Raw genomic sequence first — 18,890 nt, 5'->3', positions numbered from 1 at the left:
ATGTGATGGGGCCGAGGCATTTCTGGGGATTCCCGAAGCCCATGCAAAGACGCCTGAAACGCCTGAGGCACAAAGATTTCAAATCACGTTCTTGCGCGTCATCGCAAGCTGACTCCCGTTCATTCACGCGTTTCTGATCTCCTTGTAATTACAATTGTCTATTTGCATACTCAAAAATGCCCGAAATTGCTGAAGGTAAGTCTTTATGGTTGTCAAGATCATGGTACGTATTGACAATATATTCAAGTCGCCCGTATTGTCCATCATCTTCGAAAGAGCTTCGTTGGCAAAACTCTGTCAGTTGTCAAGGCTCAAGATGACTCCAACGTGTTCGGAAAGGTTGGGACAAGCGCATCTGAGTTCCAAAAAGCATTGACTGGCAAGCAAGTAATGAGTGCTGGCCAGCAAGGCAAATACTTCTGGTAAGAACAGCAAGCCTATTCACAAGATTGAACTAATATGGTAAAGGCTCACGATGTCTTCGCCGCCTCATCCGGTCTTTCATTTCGGAATGACAGGTACGTCTACCTGTTGTAGCGGAGTAGACAATCACGTGCTAATCTCAACAGGATGGCTCTACATTCGGGGAGAACCGTCAGCTCACTACAGACCTAAAGACACAGATGGTCCTGAAGAGTGGCCGCCAAAGTACTGGAAGTTTTCAGTTGAGACTGAGGAAGAACCGAAGGTTGAGGCAGCATTCACAGATGCTAGAAGATTCGCTCGGATCCGACTCGTCGACTGTGCCGCCGAAGACATTAGGAATACGACACCGCTGAAAGAAAATGGTCCAGATCCTGTTATCGATCGAGATATTGTAACCGAGGAATGGCTTACGAAAAAGATGAGGAGTAAGCACGTGCCTGTGAAAGCACTGCTTCTAGACCAAGCTAATATCAGTGGGATTGGAAATTGGGTAGGGTAAGTTCAAACCATGTCATATTCCAAGATCGTTTCCTGACATTGTGCAGTGATGAGGTATTATATCACGCGAAACTGCATCCAGAGCAGTACAGTGATACTTTTAGCGACGCCCAGTTGAAGCAGCTTCGTGAATCTATCCTGCATGTCTGTCAGACAGCGGTAGATCTATTAGCAGACTCCAGCAAATTTCCAGAGGAATGGCTCTTCAATCACCGCTGGGGCAAGGGAAAGAAGGACGCTCCGAAATCCCTTCCCAATGGAGAGAAGATCACGTTTCTTACAGTGGGTGGTAGGACAAGCTGCGTTGTTCCTAGCGTTCAAAAGAAGACTGGAGCAGTAGCTGGAGATCTGAAAAAGGAGAAGATAGAGGAGTTGGAGAATAGTGACGAACGAGTTGAGTCGAAAAAGCCAGCAAAAGGGAAAGGGAAAGCCAAGAAAGTCAAAGAAGACCCCGAGGACGAGGTAAAGACTGAAGGTTCACCAGCGGAGAAGACCAACGGTAATACGTCGAGGAAGAGAAAGACGTCAACACAACCAGAGCAACCAGAAATCGAGGACGGTGGAAAGGGAAGAGCCAAGAAACGGCAAGCCGGGAAGGAATCGACCAAACCCTCAGCGAAGACCGATGACACGAGTAAGAGCAGACGGCGTTCGGGTCGGGCCACGGGTGGGAAAGTAAAGTACAACGTTGACGAGTCGGAATGATCTGTAATCAATGGAACTTTAAGGTCAGAGGAGAACTATTATGCACAAGACGTGTGTCAAGTGTGTATGATATGAAGTTTACAGATTTCTTTAGACTGGATAAAAGTTGGCCTAGTCCTTATTTACATACCTCATTACTTTCTCCAGTTCTTGCTATTCGATGCCTTTGCGTTTCTGCTTCCTCCGTCTGCTGCTGCATGGCTTTTTCGAGTTCGTGGTTGAGGAACAATCGCACTCTGAAAGTGTGAACATCGCACCGTTTCTACAAGCCACTACTATCCTTTGATAGGATGGTATTGAGTGGTGCGGTAGCACAAAACAACAGATTCTTCATTATTTGTTGGATTACTCATTCGAGTAGGTCGATTGATGGGGCGGGGTCCTGTCAGTGTACGATTAGTGATACGGCGCGGGGCATCTTGTGAGATCAAACAGTTGTGATTACTGATGTCAATCAGGAGTTTCATCAACAACCTCATGAACGTCTCGAAGCTGAACCAATGGCCAAATGACGAGTCTCTCCGACTATGCAAACAATTAACATGTTCTTAACCTCAATATCACATCACAAATGTTGCGATATCTTTGATCACTCAGCGAATATTAACCTCTCATAGAACACACACAGATGTATATATATATATATATCAATTCTCACGTCAAGACAGAAAGCACATCTCAATCAGAACTCAATCGCAATGTCTTCTTTGAAAGAAATCCTCGTGATAGGAGGCACCGGAGCACAAGGCCAGGAAGTGGTGAAAGGTTTAACCCTCAAAGCCCCACCTCACAAGCTACCACTAACAACATCTAGCTCTCTCCTCTTCTCAAAGATACTCCGTCCGAGTTTTAACCAGGAACATATCCTCGGAACGTTCCCAGACTTTGGCTTCACTTCCAAACGTGACGCTCATTCAAGGTAGTCAAGACAACCAGAAAGATTTACACAGAGCTTTTCACGGTGTATATGGCGCATATGTCAACACGGACGGCTTCACGCTCGGGGAGAAAGCCGAACTGTTCTATGGTATCCGAGCTTACGAAATTGCCCGCCATGAAAAGGTCACTCATTTCATTTGGGCTAACACGGATTATCCCCTGAAGAAGGCGGGATGGGATGAAAAATACCACTGGGGGCATAACGATGCGAAAGGACGTGTTGGAGGTAAGAAAGTCAACAGTCTCCTGAACTAAGTTGACGCTTTGATAGACCTGATCCTCTCTCACGGCCAGAACGGAATGAAGTCCTCGCTACTCACCACAGGTCCGTACATGGATATGCTGTTTGATGGCATGTTCGTACCCACCAAACAACCAGACGGCTCTTTCATCTGGGCAAATCCAGCTCGTAAGAACCCCCCACCCCTATTCTCCCAACACACTAATTATCCTCAGGCGACGGCAAAATCCCTCTCATCGCCCTCTCAGACATCGGAATCTACGCTCTCTGGCTCTTCGACCACATCAGCGAATCCGCAGGCATGAATCTAGAAATTGCAACCGAATCAATCAGCTTCCCCACCATCGCCAAAACATTCACAGCCGTGACCGGCCTACCAGCATCTCACAAATATCTTCCCCTTGACGAATACCTGCCACTAGCAGAACCGTATCCAAACGCGCCTGCGAATTGGGCCGCGGGTCCTAGTGTTGCGAGAGATGAGTCGAGTATGACATGGCGTGAGAACTTCTCTGCGTGGTGGAGATTTTGGGGTGAGGGGTGGGGCGATGATCGGGATTTTGAGTTCTTGGATCGTGTTCATCCTGGGAGGATTAGGAGTTTAGCGGAGTGGATGGAGAAGGTTGGGTATAGAGGGGAGGGGAAGAGTGTTTTGAAGGGTATTGCTGATTTGAAAGCTAAGGCTCATCAGGCTTGAGTACTACCGCTTTCCAAGCACAATAGATGATCATTTGTATGGACTGGACTGGAGTAATTCATTTCAAATAAGATATGCTTCTTCTTTGCATAGAGTTGAAATCACATTATAGACGGTTTCTCGGGTCCACCTGTATCGGCGCGTTCAGCGCGTTCAGCGCAATCATCGCTAACAGCGCAGACAGCGCAAACATCAATACAAACAAACAAACTTCGCCCAACTTCTAGACTAGGCAACTAGTACTTCCGAGTCACCTCATGCGATCCCTCATCAAGGCCGAACCAAGTCAGTCAGCTCTTGAAATATTGTTTATCGTTACTAGGTCATTGTTGTCGTGTACTTCGTATTTTCAATTATAGTATTTGGAACATCTCTATCTATATCTTCAGCTCTTCAACTATTTTCATTACCGCACTCTTTCGAACCCTCTTCAGAGATCCAAAGCAATATAAATTACAGCAAACAAAACCCCTTCGTAGAACGATAACCTCACAAACAGACCCAGTACGAAGTATAACACTCGCCTAATCTACAGCCAAAAATAGGGGCTCCTCGAATACCCCACAGCTCGGCACACAGAACTCACCTAGCCTAGCAAAACACATTATCTCAGCTGTGACAAACGAATCTCATTCCACTCTACTCGTATTGTCCAAAAAAGAAAAGAAAAAACACATGTGCTGTAAAACAGACGCAAAGAGATGCAAAGAAAAGCTCTCCCTCGGGTGGGCTCGACTATAGCAGAATTAGAAATCTGATGGTATGTATTCCAAGGGCAAAGAGAGAAGAAAGGAACTTACACCACCAACCTCTCGATTGCTTGGAGGGTTGCTAACAGTCGAACGCGCTAGCCAATTGCGCGACGTGGGATGTGAGGCAGGATGTGGTTGTTGGGGTTTATATTAGTGGTTGTGGAGGGAGGAGGATACGTTTTGGGTGGGAACTTGATGGATTTTAAATAGAAATCAGGTGTGTTTGGGAGGAGAGAGACTTGGGTTGATTCTTGTGTATTGTTACTAAGTTTGAAGGTAGTAGGAAGTCAAACCCCTCTTTATTGTTTCCCGGTGCATCAACTTCCTCAACAACCCACACCGTCCATCTCCGTCCCCTCTTGAACCTCAACCTCAACCTCCATCACCCTTTGTCTCTTAACACCCAAAGCCACCACCCCACAAAAAGCACTCACCCCCGTAAAGAGGATCAAAACGCCATACTCGCCCCCAAAGCCTCCCAGTCTTGCTCCTCCGATTCCCTTCCCCTTCATAGCACTCAACAAAACCTCACTTACCGGCCCCGAAACGACCGCTCCAATGCCTCTCCCCGCGGCAAAAACACCCATCAACTGCCCCATCCCCGCGCTCTTGTCTCCCGACCGGCGGACTTCATTCATCATGCCCGTCCACTGTTTGTAAAACATCAGCATCGAAAATATTCCTCTCAGCAAGAATAAGACAGAGAAAGAGAAAGAAGAGAGAGAACTAACCACAGCCGAAAACCCCCCAGCAAAAAACCCATACGTAACGACGAAAAGCACCAACGGCAACCTCGTAGCAAACCCCCAAAACAAGAACACCGAGACCGTAGAACCCACCGTCGAGACGAGAATCACAGTCGTGACATGAAACCTATCGCAGAGATGACCCAAGAACACCGCGCCAAAGACAGAAAATAGGTTCAAGAGCGCGAGGAGCAGGGTGCCGGTGTAAGCCGGGAGGTGCAGCGAGGAGGCGTAGGAGGGGAGGTAGATGGCTGGGATGAAGAAGCCGAGGGATTCGAGGATGTTGGCTGTTTGGAGGAAGAGATGGGTGCGAGTTTGGAGGAAGGAGTAGGAGATGGGCCTTCGGGGAGTGGGGCGGGCGTTGAAGGGGAGACGCGGTTTGACGGCGTAGATTAGGGGGAGGCAGAGGGTGAGGAGGATGAGGGACCAGATGCGGAGGGTGGTGGCGTGGCCGTGGGTTGTGAGAAGGGCGGAGAGGAGGAAGGGGAATATGAGTCCTGACTTGGGGGTTGTTAGTTGGGTATGATACTGGAAAAGGAAGAGGAGAAACGTACAGTGCCGACTCCTGCCCACATGATTCCAAATGCTAGTCCTTTCTTCTTAATGAACCATTCGTCGAGGTAAAACATTGTTGGAGAATAAAGAAGACTTCCGCCGATAGCATATAAGATTCCTTGAGTGAGAATCAACTGCCAAACTTTTGTAGCGAAACTACTTGCAATCAAGGCCGTAACGGCAATAGCGAGACCCATGATTGACGAGAGACGACGAATAGAGGGGTAGTATTCTAGAGCGTAGAGTGTAATGGGAGCAATAAGATACATGACGCCGCTTGAGCAGGTTCCGATTGCAGCGATGCCATTAGGTGAGAGCGAGAATGGTGGGTGAGTTGTGTAGTAGGATTGGAAGACGCCAAAGGAGAAGGGAAAGCCTGGTAGGGTCAGTTACAGAAACTTCTTCGTCGATCGAATAGAGGTTGACTTGCCCCAGACTAAGGCTTCAAAGACGAAACAGCCAGCCAAGAACAGCCAAGCTCCCTTTCCTCCATCTGCGGGTGGTATGGTCATTGCAACATTGTTTGTAGAGTCGTTGCTAGTTTCCACATCTTGGGGTTCCGTACTATCGACTTGCTCCACAACGGTCATTACGCTCTTGGATGAGGATAGAGACTTGTCAGAGGCAATGATGTGACTAGAAATTTCTGATTTGGTAGACATTACAACAGCCTCTAGGTATCAGTGCTGAGAGAAAAGGTTTCACGTATATGTGTTTTGATAAAGAAGTAGAAAAGTTTGCCAGCTCTTTGTAGCAAGAAGAGGCAAATTGCTTGCTCGTCCGAGTTTGCAGAATTTTTCGATAGTGGACAGCGAGTGACGTATTAATAGGAGAAACAACTCACCTTTACAAACACTTCCCCGTCGTGGTTATGTTCGGGGTGAATATAAAGTCCGACTTTCCATTGCTCAAACTAATTTCAATATCGTAACAGCTACCACTCGCGTAGCAAGTCGACGTAGTAGTTTGAGGCGGGGAGAACACATGCGCCTCTGTGGTGTAGCACGGGCGAACCCGCATCTTCGTCATCCTTTCTCTTCCAATCGCTTTCTTGCGTGAGTCTTTTCGGTTTCCAACAGCATCAACTGTGCATGATGCCGTGCGGCGGGACGGGGAAGACTTTCCCGAACAATTCTCACTCGGGCCGTGTTATCTTCAGTACTCGGCACCACGAAAACTTCTCCAAGAACCAGGTTTCTTGAGCAAAACGAAAAACGCGGCCCGCTTGTCTAGACAGGATGGCACCGGAACAGAGCCAGGCCAATCGTTTAAAGTTGGGAACCAACAGACAGTATTGAATGCATAACATTTCCAACATGAGGTTACACGACGATGTTGTTCGAAGGACATAAGCTGGTGCGGCACTGCCCGCAGGGTCCCAAAGAAGATCCCATGATGTGACAAATGCAGAAATTGTGAAGCCGAGTTGCCTTCTTGGCATGAAACGCCCATGCTACTGGCTATTGAACATACGAAGGGTGCTGCCGATCGGGCCTCCCGTACATACAACATAAGGTTATGTAGGTTAGAGGTAGGCCTTCCCATGGTAACATGTCTAGAGCTGACGAAAAGTTCTTCCCCCCACGTTTTCTTTGAACGGGTTATGGGACACATCGTGGGTTGCCATGTATGCTGTTTCAGGAAGGCGCTTATTGACAACAATTGATCCTTACAACACTCCACGCCTTTGATCCTGTCTGTGAGTCTTCCGGGAGTCCGGGACCACTGAGACTGCCTAGCAAGTACGTATAAAAGGATGCGTTGAGTATCACAAGAATGGTAAAACAACGAATCAGCAAGGGGAAGTGTTGATATCAGCTGGACGAAAGCTTTCGTTGTCGATCTGCCCAGGAAGACTTGAAGTACTTGGAAACAATACATGAAGACCTGGCTCACAACAAGGAGCTTCCAATGTTGGACCGAATGGGGAATGAAACAATGTCAAGGGCAACACAAGAAACTATGCAATGCAAAGTACACTCTAGTATGCTTTTCGAGCCATACTTTGCCGTCCAGCTCCCCAATTTGTAATAATTCTGATGCCATCGAGACAACGTCGCAAAAATGCGAACATGCTATGTACAGACAAGTTCTCGCTAGGAAGAATTTCAAATACAAAGAAAAGTCGCCAAATTTTCGCCGTTTGGATAAGAATCCTTTGGACGTACAACACGAGGATACCACGTGGCTGACAAGAGGCTCAATCCGTGGAACCACTTACCTCGACTACGGTTGTAGTCCCGATGGCTGCATGGTTATCCAACATATCAATCTCCCTCCCATGTTGGTTCGCAATCTTCATCACAACCAACATTTGGAGCTGTCACAATCCGATCTAGATGTCCGATCCAGCCAACCGTCCAGGATCCCTTTACCGAAAAACTTCTTCCGGTCTTACACTCCCTCGGAACGTGGATGTTTTCGAGAGCTATGAACGGGAAAATACACCGATATCGCTTCGCCTTCAACATCCCGTCTGGTAGTCTTATCCCGCTTAGTTCTTCCACCGGAATATCTCCATGAAGGGCAAGCCACGTGACAGACTCGGGCTCCGCCTGAAGTGGATTTCGAGACCGGAAGAGGGAAATCGGCCGTTATGAATCTCTCTCTCCAAAATTCCGTCAGGTAGTCTTATCCAGCTCAATTTTTCCGCCGGAATATCTCCCTCATCCCCCATCACGTGACAAAGCACGGCTTGCATCGGATCGGAACTCACCTTGTCAGCTTGTACCTAGTTTGAGACCAGAACGGGCAGAAGCGGCGAGGCCCAGGTTGGTGGGAAATCACATTCCGTGAGGTTTGTGGGAGGTACGTCCCCACGAGAAAGAGTCGGAGAGGGTCGGGAAGAATAGCTGAAGGTCTGGAATGGAGCTAGAGAGGATGTAGCTAGGTTGGTTGGAGCGGTGGGATTGGATGTTGAGGAGGATTGAGGCACGTGTTTGTTGATGGAGGGTGGTTGAGGCAGGCATGTGAAGTGAACCTTGGAAGTGCGGCTCGGAGGTGAGATTATGAGTGAGTGAGAAAAGAGAAAGAGGGAGAAAAAAAAGAACACCGAAGTACGATTTCGGCTTTGATTCGGGATGATGAGATGAATTGGATGAATGAGAGAGATAACTTGCCTTTCTTCGGCACTGCACTTCTTATCGATAACCAGAACCACGGTCGCAGGGAAGACAAGCGAGGAGCTACCCCGCACTCACTCGACAGAGAAGGCCAAGCTTCAAACCAGTTTGGTCTAGTACCAAACCACCAAGACGAGACCATCATCTCGAAGGTCGAAGATCACTGCGCAACGTAAGAAAATAACGCGGAAGCCCAGCCCGATACTCCAGACATTGAATTGCAGGTATCATCAGTTTTCAGAGATGATGATGAGTGTAGCGATGGTAGGATCACCTCACTCCGACGTAGGTTCAGTAGAAGCATGCCATTCTGCTGAACAGCCTGAGTGAAACCGCAAACAAATCCAGCAGCACACATACATTATACTTTCTGTACAACGCGCCCAATACCGATGGAGGCTTCTTCGGGGACAGGGAAGCTCACCGAGCAAGTCATCGATAAAAAATCCAAAATGTCATTCATAACAAAAACCCGCCGACATAAGTCCCCAACCTCCGATTGGGTTTCCCCTCATAAAGAAGAGCGTTTTCCTGCTCTGCTCTACTTCTGAGGAGAGTCGAGAGAGAAGATAGATGTCCATCCGTGCATTTGGGGTGTCTTTGCAACGCAAGCCTCGTCTCGTGCCTGGCAACCCCGCATCAACTACCACTCTCCTCCAAGCACTCCCTCGCACCAAACAGGTCGGCCAACGGGAACCTGGCAAATACACGCGACCGTCCAGGCACAGCGGTCTTGCTTTAAAACAACAACGTCTGCCACTTCCATCATCATCTTCTCCCTCCTCCTCCTCCTCCTCCTCCTCCTCATCGACAGTATCATCGTCCTCCCATCGTCGCAGTCGCATATCGGACCCACCTTCCTCGACAAGGCTGCGGGTTTCATTTCGACGTCCCTGCTCGCCTAATAAATTCCTGCCCCACTCCACTCTTCGCACTTCCTTCTCGGACGGCATCTCGGTAGCTAGGGGGTTCCAGAGCCGGCGGACGTCAGTGCGATTTCAACAAGTGAGTCCCTTCCGGCCATTCTTTTATTATCGTGAACCTCCTGCGTCCGCCTCGCTTTGCCCCCAATAACCAAGGCTATGCGATTTCTTTTCTTTTCCGGTTTCGCCCTGTTGCTGGAAGACCCCCCGCGCCCATACGTCAATTGTCCGTTGCAATGATTTGACATGTGCGCTGGCCGTGTCTCAAGCAAGTTGCGGTTGCACCAATCACTAGGTGATGGGTCCCCACCAAGGCTGCCTTTCTCCGTCAAGCCCCAAAAAGTCTCTTTCCGTTGATATACTCAACATGCGTCCCCTGTTCCCCAGCAGAGTTAGCTCGCTGACAGCTGTTTCCCGTGTGGTGTAGCCGCCAAACTGCTTGATCTACCCATCATATACTACCCCTCCTCTCCCTCCCTCATCACCACCACCATGTCAACCTCCAATTCGATCAAGCAAGCCGCGGAAGCTGCACGCAACAAGACCTCTGAAGCCATGAACGCTACGAAGCAGCTGGCAGAGACTGCCAAAGCAGACCCCATAGCTGCGAAGAACGATCTCCTCCATACACCGTTTATGCGGGCTGCTCTGCCATTTATCAATGGTGGTACGGCTGGTATGGTCGCAACAACCGTTATCCAACCGATCGATATGATCAAGGTACGATTGCAACTCGCTGGAGAGGGTGCCAAGACCGGTCCCAAACCAACGCCATTGTCCATAACAAGAGAGATCATTGCCGCAGGCAAAGTCATGGATCTATACACCGGGCTTTCAGCTGGGTTGTTGAGACAAGCAGTCTACACAACTGCTCGTCTTGGTTTCTTCGACACCTTCATGAAGGCATTGACCACAAGGGCGCAAGCCAAGGGAGAGAAAATCGGGTTTGCCGAGCGTGCGGGAGCCGGTTTAACAGCTGGTGGTCTCGCAGCAATGATTGGAAATCCTGCAGACCTTGCCCTGATTCGCATGCAATCAGACGGCTTAAAACCCGCCGCCCAGCGAAACAATTATAAATCCGTCTTTGCTGCCCTTAGCCATATCGCGAAATCAGAAGGTGTTGGAGCTCTGTGGGCCGGCGCTACACCAACAGTCGTCCGAGCTATGGCACTGAACTTTGGGCAATTGGCTTTCTTCTCGGAGGCAAAGCAACAACTGAAGGACACCAGTCTGAGTCCGAGAGCACAAACTTTGACAGCGAGTGCAGTTGCTGGGTTCTTTGCCAGTTTCTTCAGCTTGCCATTTGACTTTGTCAAGACGAGACTGCAAAAACAATCGCGGAGACCGGATGGAACATTGCCATACAAGAGCATGATGGATTGCTTTGCCAAGGTTGCCAAAGAAGAAGGAATGTTGAGATTTTATAGAGGTTTCAGCACATATTATGTTAGAATCGCGCCGCATGCGTAAGTTTCTCCCAATCTCGAAAATAGGCTCGACTGACAAGATTCAGGATGGTAACTTTGATCGTTGCCGATTATCTCGGCTTCATTACGAAGTAAGAAAGATCTGGACTGGGAAATTGAATATATAACATGGTTCGTCGAGCTTCGAGTGTTGGAAAGGAATATCACGGAACGGAGTTGTTGGAGTCTTTTGCTTCGGTCGATAGTTTTAGTCGGCCAAGATCCCTTTCGTTCGAGTCGTATATATCCCACAATACATACTTCAATTCAAAAGTCTCACTTGATGACATTATTGCTTGTAAAAGCCATCGATATTGATCTATGGTATTTGGATGTGGAGGACTTCCGTGCAACCGAGTAAACCATGCCAAGCCTGACGCCTCGCTATGCAATTCTGAATAAATCAACTGTGCCACTTGTCACTTCGACGTTATCTTGCCATACGCTCCACCGGCTGCTTTTCTCATCTCGAGGGCACGCTTGTATGGTGGTGCAGTGGGAGGCTGCACTGGATCAAGTGTTACTCGGTCTTTAGGCAGGTGGTATGAGGCATCGGCATCGAAACCAGAAAGGTCCCCACAGGCGAGGAATGGGGCTATCCATCTGCCATCTCTCGCCATCCTGTCCATATTTTCGGGCATTGGGAGCTCGAGCACACCATCTTTATTTCGATGGGCCGCCATTGCTGGGCTCGCAGACCATGTACCCGTAGTAGGATCCTGTAATGTTGTGGCAGCCATGATAGGTTGCTCTCGTGGCTTTGTCTTCGACATCTTTGCTAGTCTGTCGCCAACACCCATTGGATCTTCTAGACTGGCCTTGAAGCCTTCTGGTGGAGAGAAGTTCAGGCACACAACGAAAGCCTCGACGCTACTCGCTCTGCTTGACCTTGGCTTCGCGACAATCACTCTCTCGAAGAATATCTTCAGCTGGGCGAAGAGAAGGTCGACATTTCTGCCACGAAAAATCTTTGCAACAAATTTGCCTCCAGGTTTCAGCACGCACATTGCGAGGTTCAATGCCGCGAAGAGGAGTTGAGATTGTACATAGATGTCAAGATCATGCAGACCAGTGACATCTGGAGCGCCATCTGAGATGACTAGGTCGACTGGTTGTGAAGCTTGTTGTGATTTTGTCTCGGGGTCGTAAGATGGGTCCAAGGCCCGCAGTAATAGAGGGATTGTGGCCGGATGTGTAATGTCTGCTCGCAAAGTGATGATGCCTTCTAGAGGGCTCATGGGTTGGAGATCGATAGCGACGATCTTGACATCTTTTCGAGGTTTCAGGATATGCTTCTCTCTTTCTCTTTGATTGATCACCTCTTTTTCTTCTGCAGAGAGCTCCTGCCCAAAGACCTTCAGCAATTGTTGTCGAAGTTTGCCCTCTTCGTCTTCCCAAGCACTTCGACCGAATTTCTCGCCTTTAATTAAGACTCTCGAGAGGACCTGACTCCAGCTTCCAGGTGCGGCACATAAGTCGACGACTCGAGTTACACCATTGAAGAGGTCAAATTCTGCGGGCTTTCAGTCTCTGAGCTGTGAGGACAAGACGTGTTCATTACCTTCATCAAGTTGGAGGAGCTTGAAAGCACTGCGTGCACGCCATCCTTGCTCCTTCGCAAGTCTGTAATAAGCATCGCGCTTATCTTTCGAAGACTTCCCCATTGTGAAGCGGAATTATCTTCATTGGAAGTGGGCAATTGGGTGTTCTTGGGTGGGGTTGAACAAGGCTGAGTGAATGAGAATTTCTTAGCGCACGGCTGGAAGGCGGTGAAGCCTTTTCTGGATTCTGCCAAGATAAAAATGCTGGACGAGATTTCAAATATTCTGTTGCGCTTTTGAAATCATTTCCGTCAACAAATATGGCCGCGGAAGGAAAGAAGAGACCGAGGCCGTCCTCGACAGACGGTCCAAAGTCAAAGAAGCGACAGAAAATCGCAAACGCAAAGAATGCTTCTATCAAACCACAAAAGCGAGCCTTAGCTGTGGATGCTCTACCATGGAACGAAGTAAAAATGCCGGAGATGTTTGACGACGCAGAGGGATTCTTTGGCCTAGAAGAAGTTGAGGGTGTCGAGGTCGTCAAAGAAGGAGGAAATGTCAAATTTGTTAGTAGCTAAGATTGCGAGGAATAACCTTGAATTGACATTTCACAATAGGTAACTGCTGCAGCACCCAAATACGATGACGAAGAAGAGTTCGAAGGCTTTGGTGATGATGAACCGGAATCTACAGCTACCTCAAATGACGAAATCAAACCTGCTGAAGTGAGCAAGGCGGAATCCAAGAAGGAGAAGAAGCCTAAGAAGGAGAAAACGAAAAGGCAAGCCGCGAAAGTGGATGAGAAGGTACAATCTTCAGAGGTCTTATCGAATGCTTTCAAAGCTTTGGAAGATGATGATGCAGAGGACGGTACCGATGTTTCAGCATGGGCTGAATTGGATCTCTCTGCCGACACGCTTTCCGCGCTCTCAAAGCTTGGGTTTGCGAAACCGACTCCGATTCAAGCAGCGGCCATACCTGAAATATTAGCAGGCCATGATGTTGTAGGAAAAGCTGCGACAGGCTCTGGCAAGACACTAGCTTTTGGCGTACCTATGATTGAGAGCTGGCTTGAACGATACGGAGACTTGGACGAGGAAGAACAAAAGAAAGCAAGACCACCAACTGGTTTGGTTCTTTCACCTACCCGAGAATTAGCACATCAATTGACCGAGCATATGACAGCGTTGTGCAAAGGACTATCAATCTCTCCATTTGTTGCCGCTGTTACTGGCGGGTTGTCAGTTCAAAAACAGCAACGCCAGTTGGCAAAAGCAGATATTGTGATTGGTACACCAGGCCGCCTGTGGGAAGTGATGAGTTCAAGCACAGAGCTCACAGATTCCTTCAAGCAGATCAAGTTCTTAGTCATTGACGAGGCCGATCGACTTCTGACTGAAGGACATTTCAAAGAAGCAGAAGAAATCATTGGTGCTTTGGATCGCCAACAAGACGTGGGTGACGACGATGATGCAAATATCCCAACTCGACAGACTCTGGTCTTCTCAGCTACGTTTCACAAAGGGCTCCAGCAAAAGCTGGCGGGTAAGGGAAAGCATGGACTAATGGACGATTCTCAATCAATGGAGTATCTTTTGAAGAAGCTCAACTTTCGAGAAGAGAAGCCTAAATTTGTCGATGTCAATCCTATCTCCCAGATGGCCGAGAATCTCAAAGAGGGCATGATCGAGTGTGCAGGAACTGAGAAGGTATGGATTTCCCAATTTTGGATATTATTGTGCTGACAGCTTAGGACCTATACTTATATGCCCTACTGATGCATCACCCAAATCAGCGCACCTTGATCTTCACAAATTCCATCCACTCTGTCCGACGCCTCACGCCAATGCTGCAAAATCTCAATATCCCGGCATTAGCATTACACTCTCAAATGATCCAGAAAGCAAGAATGAGGTCAATCGAACGCTTCACAAAATTCCCTGGTGCAACTCTAGTTGCAACAGATGTAGCTGCTCGTGGTCTTGATATCCCTGGTGTCCAATTAGTCATTCACTACCATCTTCCTCGAGCCGCAGACATGTATGTGCATCGATCAGGCCGCACAGCCAGAGCCGAAAGCTCAGGAACGAGCATTCTAATGTGTGCCCCCGAGGAAGTCGTTGGGACTCGTCGACTTGTTGCCAAAGTCCATGCACAGAATGCAGTTGCTGGTGGTGGTAACAAAGCTAAGTATTATATGCGCTCTTTAGATCTGGACCGCAAAGTTGTGGCGCGTCTAAAGCCTCGAGTCACACTTGCAAAGAAGATCGCCGATAGTGTGTTAGCCAAAGAGAAGAAGGGGCATGATGATGATTGGGTGAAGAATGCCGCTGAAGAGCTTGGTGTGGACTATGATAGCGAAGAATTCGAAGCTGCCGGTGGCGGAAGGAAAGGCAGAGGCACAGGGAGGAAATTGAAGGAGAAGGAGTCTAGAGCTATGTCTAAAAGCGAAGTTGGTGCTCTCAGAGGCGAGTTGAAGAGCTTATTGTCTCAGAGAGTCAATGTGGGTGTGAGTGAGCGATACTTGACTTCTGGGACTGTTGATATCAACGAGCTGCTGAAGGGAACGAACGGCGAATTTCTTGGCAAGGTCGATGGCATTACGGGATTGGATGATGTATAAAATATAGTAGAATTACATCCCACGAAATCCCATTTGCTTCCTAATAAAAGCTTTGTTGCATGTCGCAGAGCGCTAATCTTCACTAGAACCTTAATCGAAGAAGAAAAGGCATCTCAACACCCTCGACTGTGAACCTCGCTTAAAAAGGACCTCTCCTCGCTTGCAAAGTAAAAAAAAGAGCTATCAAAAAAACCATAGAGCCAAGAATCAAAAACTTCACCCTCCCGAAGGAGGGTGTCCAACACCATAGCTAGTATGGGGTTTAAAGGGGATTATCACGAGACATTCGTATTTCAAGCACACACGAGAATATAGAGAGGCACGGTAATACCGCAAGCATCTATTATCCTGGAGGCCGCTGTCTCTTGAGTCATTCGTATTTCAGGCATTCACACGAGAATATAGAGAGGCACGATAGTCGCAAGCATCTATACCCTGGAGGCCGCTGTCTCAGAGGATGATGGCAAAGATCTGCTTATTTAACTTTATAGAGTATTGTAGAGGATTGAGGCTGTGATTGGTGGAGAGCTTTAGCGCGGTTTTGGCGAGCGATTAGAGGTGAACTTTTTACTTTGAGGATTGATGTTCGAGGAATGGAAGGTGACGAAATGATGAATCAGGCGGCCACGTGAAGAGTTGCAGGGAAAAATTCATTTCATATTCGGCCGTTCGTTTATTCTGGAGTATGCAAAACGTTCTGATATTAGGACCCTAGATCAAGTAACGTGGCGGGTCCTTATATCGTTTCTTTGCCATATATCAGTCTGGGCCATTAGATGTTTCGTCTCGTACTCGATCCGTGACTCGTGTGCCTCATTCCGGAATGAACCCTCCTCCCTCTTCATCATCAACGAACTCGCTAATATCGCTTTCCGATTCTCCAACATCCTCCTGGACCGCATCAGGTTCATCTTCATCGCCACCATAACCACTGATGCGCTGTCTGATCCTCAGACCAACCAGGAACCGTTTCCACATCTTCACGACAGCAGATGCACGCATAGCTTCTTCAGCTCGAGCTAGTTCGTCGCGAAGACCTGCGATTATCGCTTCAACTGCTTCTTGATATTCGGTAGCGACGACAACTCCTTTGATGACAGCCGTTCCATGCCGTCCTCGGAATTCGAATCCTGTTACTGCGTCGGCGTAGTCGACACCCACAATTCTTGCAGCGCGCTGTGCCTCAGCATCTGCGATCGTTAGTCAAATGTTGATATTAAAATGAGTGATACTCACAAGGTATATGCACTCCTCCTTGAGGTACCATAGTAGGAACGTAAACGTCCAGATTCCCATACCTGTTCTTAGGGATTATGCCATCCACAACAGGTGGCACAGCACATAGCTCTGTTTGTGCTTCTGTATAAAGGTTGGTTCCGGCTCGATCATCTTCATCATCCATATCGTCCGCTTCAGCCCGTTTCTTAGGAGCAACAGTCTTCACAGGCTGTTCTCCCACTTTGATATCTCTTCCTAGTCGATACCATGCATCCGCACTCCTAGCAATTTTGACGTCCTTCCTTCTGTAAATACTCTCTAGCTTCTTCCCACCAGGAGCATTAGCATCTCTGCCTGCTGCAACTTTGCCTGCTTCTCGAGTGCTGATCAAGACCTCGTTCCTTCTGAGGTGTCTTTCAAGAGCATAGTAAGGATGATCTTTGAAGTCCTGGATGTTTTTGGGCATAGGTTCTCGTGCTTCTGCGGCTGCGAATTCTGTGTCCTCTATCTGATCAGCATCGTTTGTATATCCACGACGATACGGCCTCATAGCTCGCCTCCACCACTTATCTCCTCCGGGTGTACTCTCGACTCGGTTCTTCCTCGTCTTGGCGTTATATGCCTTTGTATATCTCCTGGTCACATCTCGAGCACAACCTTCTTCCTCGAAAGCGATCACATATGTCATGCTATTTTCGCGATCATTGGCCGGTGGCTCGAATCTCATAGGTTTTGCTATTGACTCTGTCACCAGAGGATCAACAGGTAACCATTTCTGGTGCGCTTCATCGAAGACTTCAACCCAGAATACAGGGAAAGGAGATTCACGGATGGGTTTCGGTTTCGGTTTGGGTAGGAGAGCCGGAGAACTCATTTCTGGCATGAAATAATTAGCAGCATGTGGGTGGCCAAGACGTGATCGAGGATTCATCGACATGCCAGGGGCAGCTGCTGAGCGAGCGTTGCCAGAGGGAGAATTGGGCCCATTGATATCAACAGGTGTTGGCTTATCGCTCTCTGGGGTTGCTGGGTTGGGCTTCTTCTTTGGAGCTCGTTGCATAGGAGGGCCGCCGGTATTGAAAGATAGTACTTGAAGAGAGCATACAAGTCGAGTCTCAACGTCAGCACTTCTGAGCAGTGAACAAAAGAGTAATGCTCCTAGATCTCTGGATCCCTTGAGTTTCCTTGCAGCCTCTTGAAAGTCTGACTTTTCGAATGTATTGTCTAGATCGTCTGGAGGCGAGTACTAAGAACTAATTAGCATTTTCCGAATGAGCCACAGAATACAACTAACATTCTCGAGGTCTTTATCGTCCTCAGCCCAAAGTGCTCTTCTCATGCCTCTTGCAGTGATCTGGAATTTGGATCTCCACATGTTGCAGACTTGATCAAGACCTCTTTTCAAAGATTCGGTCTGGCTGAATTGTGACAAGTCTGACCTTGGTCTCAGAGAACCTAAGGTCTTCTTATCCAGCAACGTCCCAAGAATCTCCTTGGTATCTGAATCATTGATCCATTCGTTCCTTTTGTCAAGATACGAGAGCAAACATAGTACATGCATCTTGTGGATTTCTAGACGAGCCACTCTCTCTTCTTTTGAGACCGCTCTCCTTCTCTGAATTGGTGTTTTCGGACTCGGTTCAGGCTTCTTCACAAGTGTCAATTCTAAGTCTCCGCTCTCTTCAACTTCTGGCTTGGCATCAAAACCTATGCCTTCCCAATCGAAGTCCTCGTCCTCAGATTCATCAGTATCCCGGTAAGCAGTCTGCTGTAGCTTTCGTGGTAGCGTAAATTCATCCTCATCCGAAGACTCTTCGGCTTGAGGAGCAAGTACATCCTCAAATTCCAATTCTTCCTCATCATCCGGCTCTTGTGTCACCGGGTCAGGGTCTGTAGGTGAGCTCGCTAATGTTGAGTTGAAGTTTCGTTTGCCAGTCCTTCGCCTCTTTAGGGGTCTTTCGGGAACGTCCGGTTGTATCGGGAGATCAGCAAGCATTTCCCGGTAGACATCCGGAACAGCCGTTTGGCTTGGGTTGACTTTGCCTTTGCCTTTTCTTGCAGAGGCTCTCTTTTTGGAAGAACTTGCTGGGGATGCACTTGGACCCGCAAGTCCCGGGAATTTATTTTCGTCATCGTTCAGATTGGATGTGTTCTTTGATGGTCGTCCTCTTCTTCTTGGAGGCATGGTGGCGGCTCATGGTTGCCTGAAAGACAACCTTCTCAGGACAGATTCCTCTTGAAGAGCAATGCTCATAGGTGCAGTAGTCCCGGTTGCTATTACCACTGTAAGCAATTAAAAGCAAAGTATTGATACAATTTGTTGAAGGCAAATGGTGAATGTCGCGCAATGTTCACTAAGCGTCTCGGTGTGATTCATTCTCTTTATCACAAGCGCTGCCGCGCGGCTATTTCTTTATCGGCCATTTCAGGTTCTCCTT

At 48.2% G+C, this 18,890-nt stretch overlaps 8 protein-coding genes across 8 annotated transcripts; 4 read left to right on the top strand and 4 right to left on the bottom strand.

Annotated features, from left to right (window-relative positions):
* Window positions 1–114: 114 nt before the first annotated feature.
* On the top strand, window positions 115–1,760 carry LY89DRAFT_652724 (putative formamidopyrimidine-DNA glycosylase). The gene is made up of 5 exons (XM_018212216.1): window positions 115–195; window positions 248–422; window positions 469–518; window positions 570–921; window positions 972–1,760. Exons 1-5 carry the CDS (start codon window positions 177–179, stop codon window positions 1,627–1,629), a joined length of 1,254 nt encoding a protein of 417 aa, XP_018066656.1. The 5' UTR covers window positions 115–176; the 3' UTR covers window positions 1,630–1,760.
* Window positions 1,761–2,327: 567 nt separating this feature from the next.
* LY89DRAFT_623417 (NAD(P)-binding protein) lies at window positions 2,328–3,598 on the top strand (the record flags this gene model as incomplete). The annotated part of the gene is made up of 4 exons (XM_018211014.1): window positions 2,328–2,394; window positions 2,444–2,794; window positions 2,840–2,977; window positions 3,025–3,598. 4 exons carry the CDS (start codon window positions 2,328–2,330, stop codon window positions 3,504–3,506), a joined length of 1,038 nt encoding a protein of 345 aa, XP_018066655.1. The 3' UTR covers window positions 3,507–3,598.
* A 986-nt stretch (window positions 3,599–4,584) lies between these two features.
* On the bottom strand, window positions 4,585–6,149 carry LY89DRAFT_593218 (MFS general substrate transporter; the record flags this gene model as incomplete). The annotated part of the gene is made up of 5 exons (XM_018209738.1): window positions 4,585–4,908; window positions 4,990–5,505; window positions 5,559–5,935; window positions 5,959–5,960; window positions 5,986–6,149. The coding sequence occupies 5 exons, from the start codon at window positions 6,147–6,149 to the stop codon at window positions 4,585–4,587; spliced, it is 1,383 nt and encodes a 460-aa protein (XP_018066654.1).
* A 2,762-nt stretch (window positions 6,150–8,911) lies between these two features.
* On the bottom strand, window positions 8,912–10,061 carry LY89DRAFT_688045 (uncharacterized protein). Its single transcript, XM_018215626.1, has one exon. The coding sequence runs from the start codon at window positions 9,632–9,634 to the stop codon at window positions 9,137–9,139; it is 498 nt and encodes a 165-aa protein (XP_018066653.1). The 5' UTR covers window positions 9,635–10,061; the 3' UTR covers window positions 8,912–9,136.
* On the top strand, window positions 9,927–11,328 carry LY89DRAFT_204858 (mitochondrial carrier). The gene is made up of 2 exons (XM_018205814.1): window positions 9,927–11,070; window positions 11,118–11,328. The coding sequence occupies exons 1-2, from the start codon at window positions 10,097–10,099 to the stop codon at window positions 11,164–11,166; spliced, it is 1,023 nt and encodes a 340-aa protein (XP_018066652.1). The 5' UTR covers window positions 9,927–10,096; the 3' UTR covers window positions 11,167–11,328.
* A 161-nt stretch (window positions 11,329–11,489) lies between these two features.
* LY89DRAFT_673290 (FtsJ-domain-containing protein) lies at window positions 11,490–12,734 on the bottom strand (the record flags this gene model as incomplete). The annotated part of the gene is made up of 2 exons (XM_018213353.1): window positions 11,490–12,583; window positions 12,632–12,734. 2 exons carry the CDS (start codon window positions 12,732–12,734, stop codon window positions 11,490–11,492), a joined length of 1,197 nt encoding a protein of 398 aa, XP_018066651.1.
* Window positions 12,735–12,914: 180 nt separating this feature from the next.
* LY89DRAFT_652712 (DEAD-domain-containing protein) lies at window positions 12,915–15,234 on the top strand (the record flags this gene model as incomplete). Its single annotated transcript, XM_018212215.1, has 3 exons — window positions 12,915–13,177; window positions 13,229–14,320; window positions 14,365–15,234. Exons 1-3 carry the CDS (start codon window positions 12,932–12,934, stop codon window positions 15,232–15,234), a joined length of 2,208 nt encoding a protein of 735 aa, XP_018066650.1. The 5' UTR covers window positions 12,915–12,931.
* Window positions 15,235–15,640: 406 nt separating this feature from the next.
* On the bottom strand, window positions 15,641–18,791 carry LY89DRAFT_204884 (Rad4-domain-containing protein). Its single transcript, XM_018205815.1, has 3 exons — window positions 17,747–18,791; window positions 16,471–17,698; window positions 15,641–16,424 (listed from the first exon to the last, which is right to left on the bottom strand). The coding sequence occupies exons 1-3, from the start codon at window positions 18,635–18,637 to the stop codon at window positions 16,048–16,050; spliced, it is 2,496 nt and encodes an 831-aa protein (XP_018066649.1). The 5' UTR covers window positions 18,638–18,791; the 3' UTR covers window positions 15,641–16,047.
* Between the last annotated feature and the right edge of the window lie 99 nt (window positions 18,792–18,890).

The sequence above is a fragment of the Mollisia scopiformis genome, assembly GCF_001500285.1.
Source record: "Mollisia scopiformis unplaced genomic scaffold LY89scaffold_21, whole genome shotgun sequence".
In the NCBI taxonomy this organism is placed as follows: Eukaryota; Fungi; Ascomycota; class Leotiomycetes; order Helotiales; family Mollisiaceae; genus Mollisia; species Mollisia scopiformis.
The sequence above is the reverse complement of the archived record's forward strand: the minus strand, read 5'-3'. Positions and strand labels throughout refer to the sequence as shown.

Coding starts and splice junctions, on each gene's coding strand:
- LY89DRAFT_652724 (XM_018212216.1), top strand. Junction 423..468: donor CAGCAAGGCAAATACTTCTG/GTAAGAACAGCA, acceptor AATATGGTAAAG/GCTCACGATGTCTTCGCCGC. Junction 519..569: donor CTTTCATTTCGGAATGACAG/GTACGTCTACCT, acceptor TAATCTCAACAG/GATGGCTCTACATTCGGGGA.
- LY89DRAFT_688045 (XM_018215626.1), bottom strand. CDS start 9,634: ATGCCGTCCGAGAAGGAAGTGCGAAGAGTGGAGTGGGGCAGGAATTTA.
- LY89DRAFT_204858 (XM_018205814.1), top strand. CDS start 10,097: ATGTCAACCTCCAATTCGATCAAGCAAGCCGCGGAAGCTGCACGCAAC. Junction 11,071..11,117: donor GTTAGAATCGCGCCGCATGC/GTAAGTTTCTCC, acceptor GACAAGATTCAG/GATGGTAACTTTGATCGTTG.
- LY89DRAFT_204884 (XM_018205815.1), bottom strand. CDS start 18,637: ATGCCTCCAAGAAGAAGAGGACGACCATCAAAGAACACATCCAATCTG. Junction 17,699..17,746: donor ACGATAAAGACCTCGAGAAT/GTTAGTTGTATT, acceptor ATTAGTTCTTAG/TACTCGCCTCCAGACGATCT. Junction 16,425..16,470: donor AGGAGGAGTGCATATACCTT/GTGAGTATCACT, acceptor TAACGATCGCAG/ATGCTGAGGCACAGCGCGCT.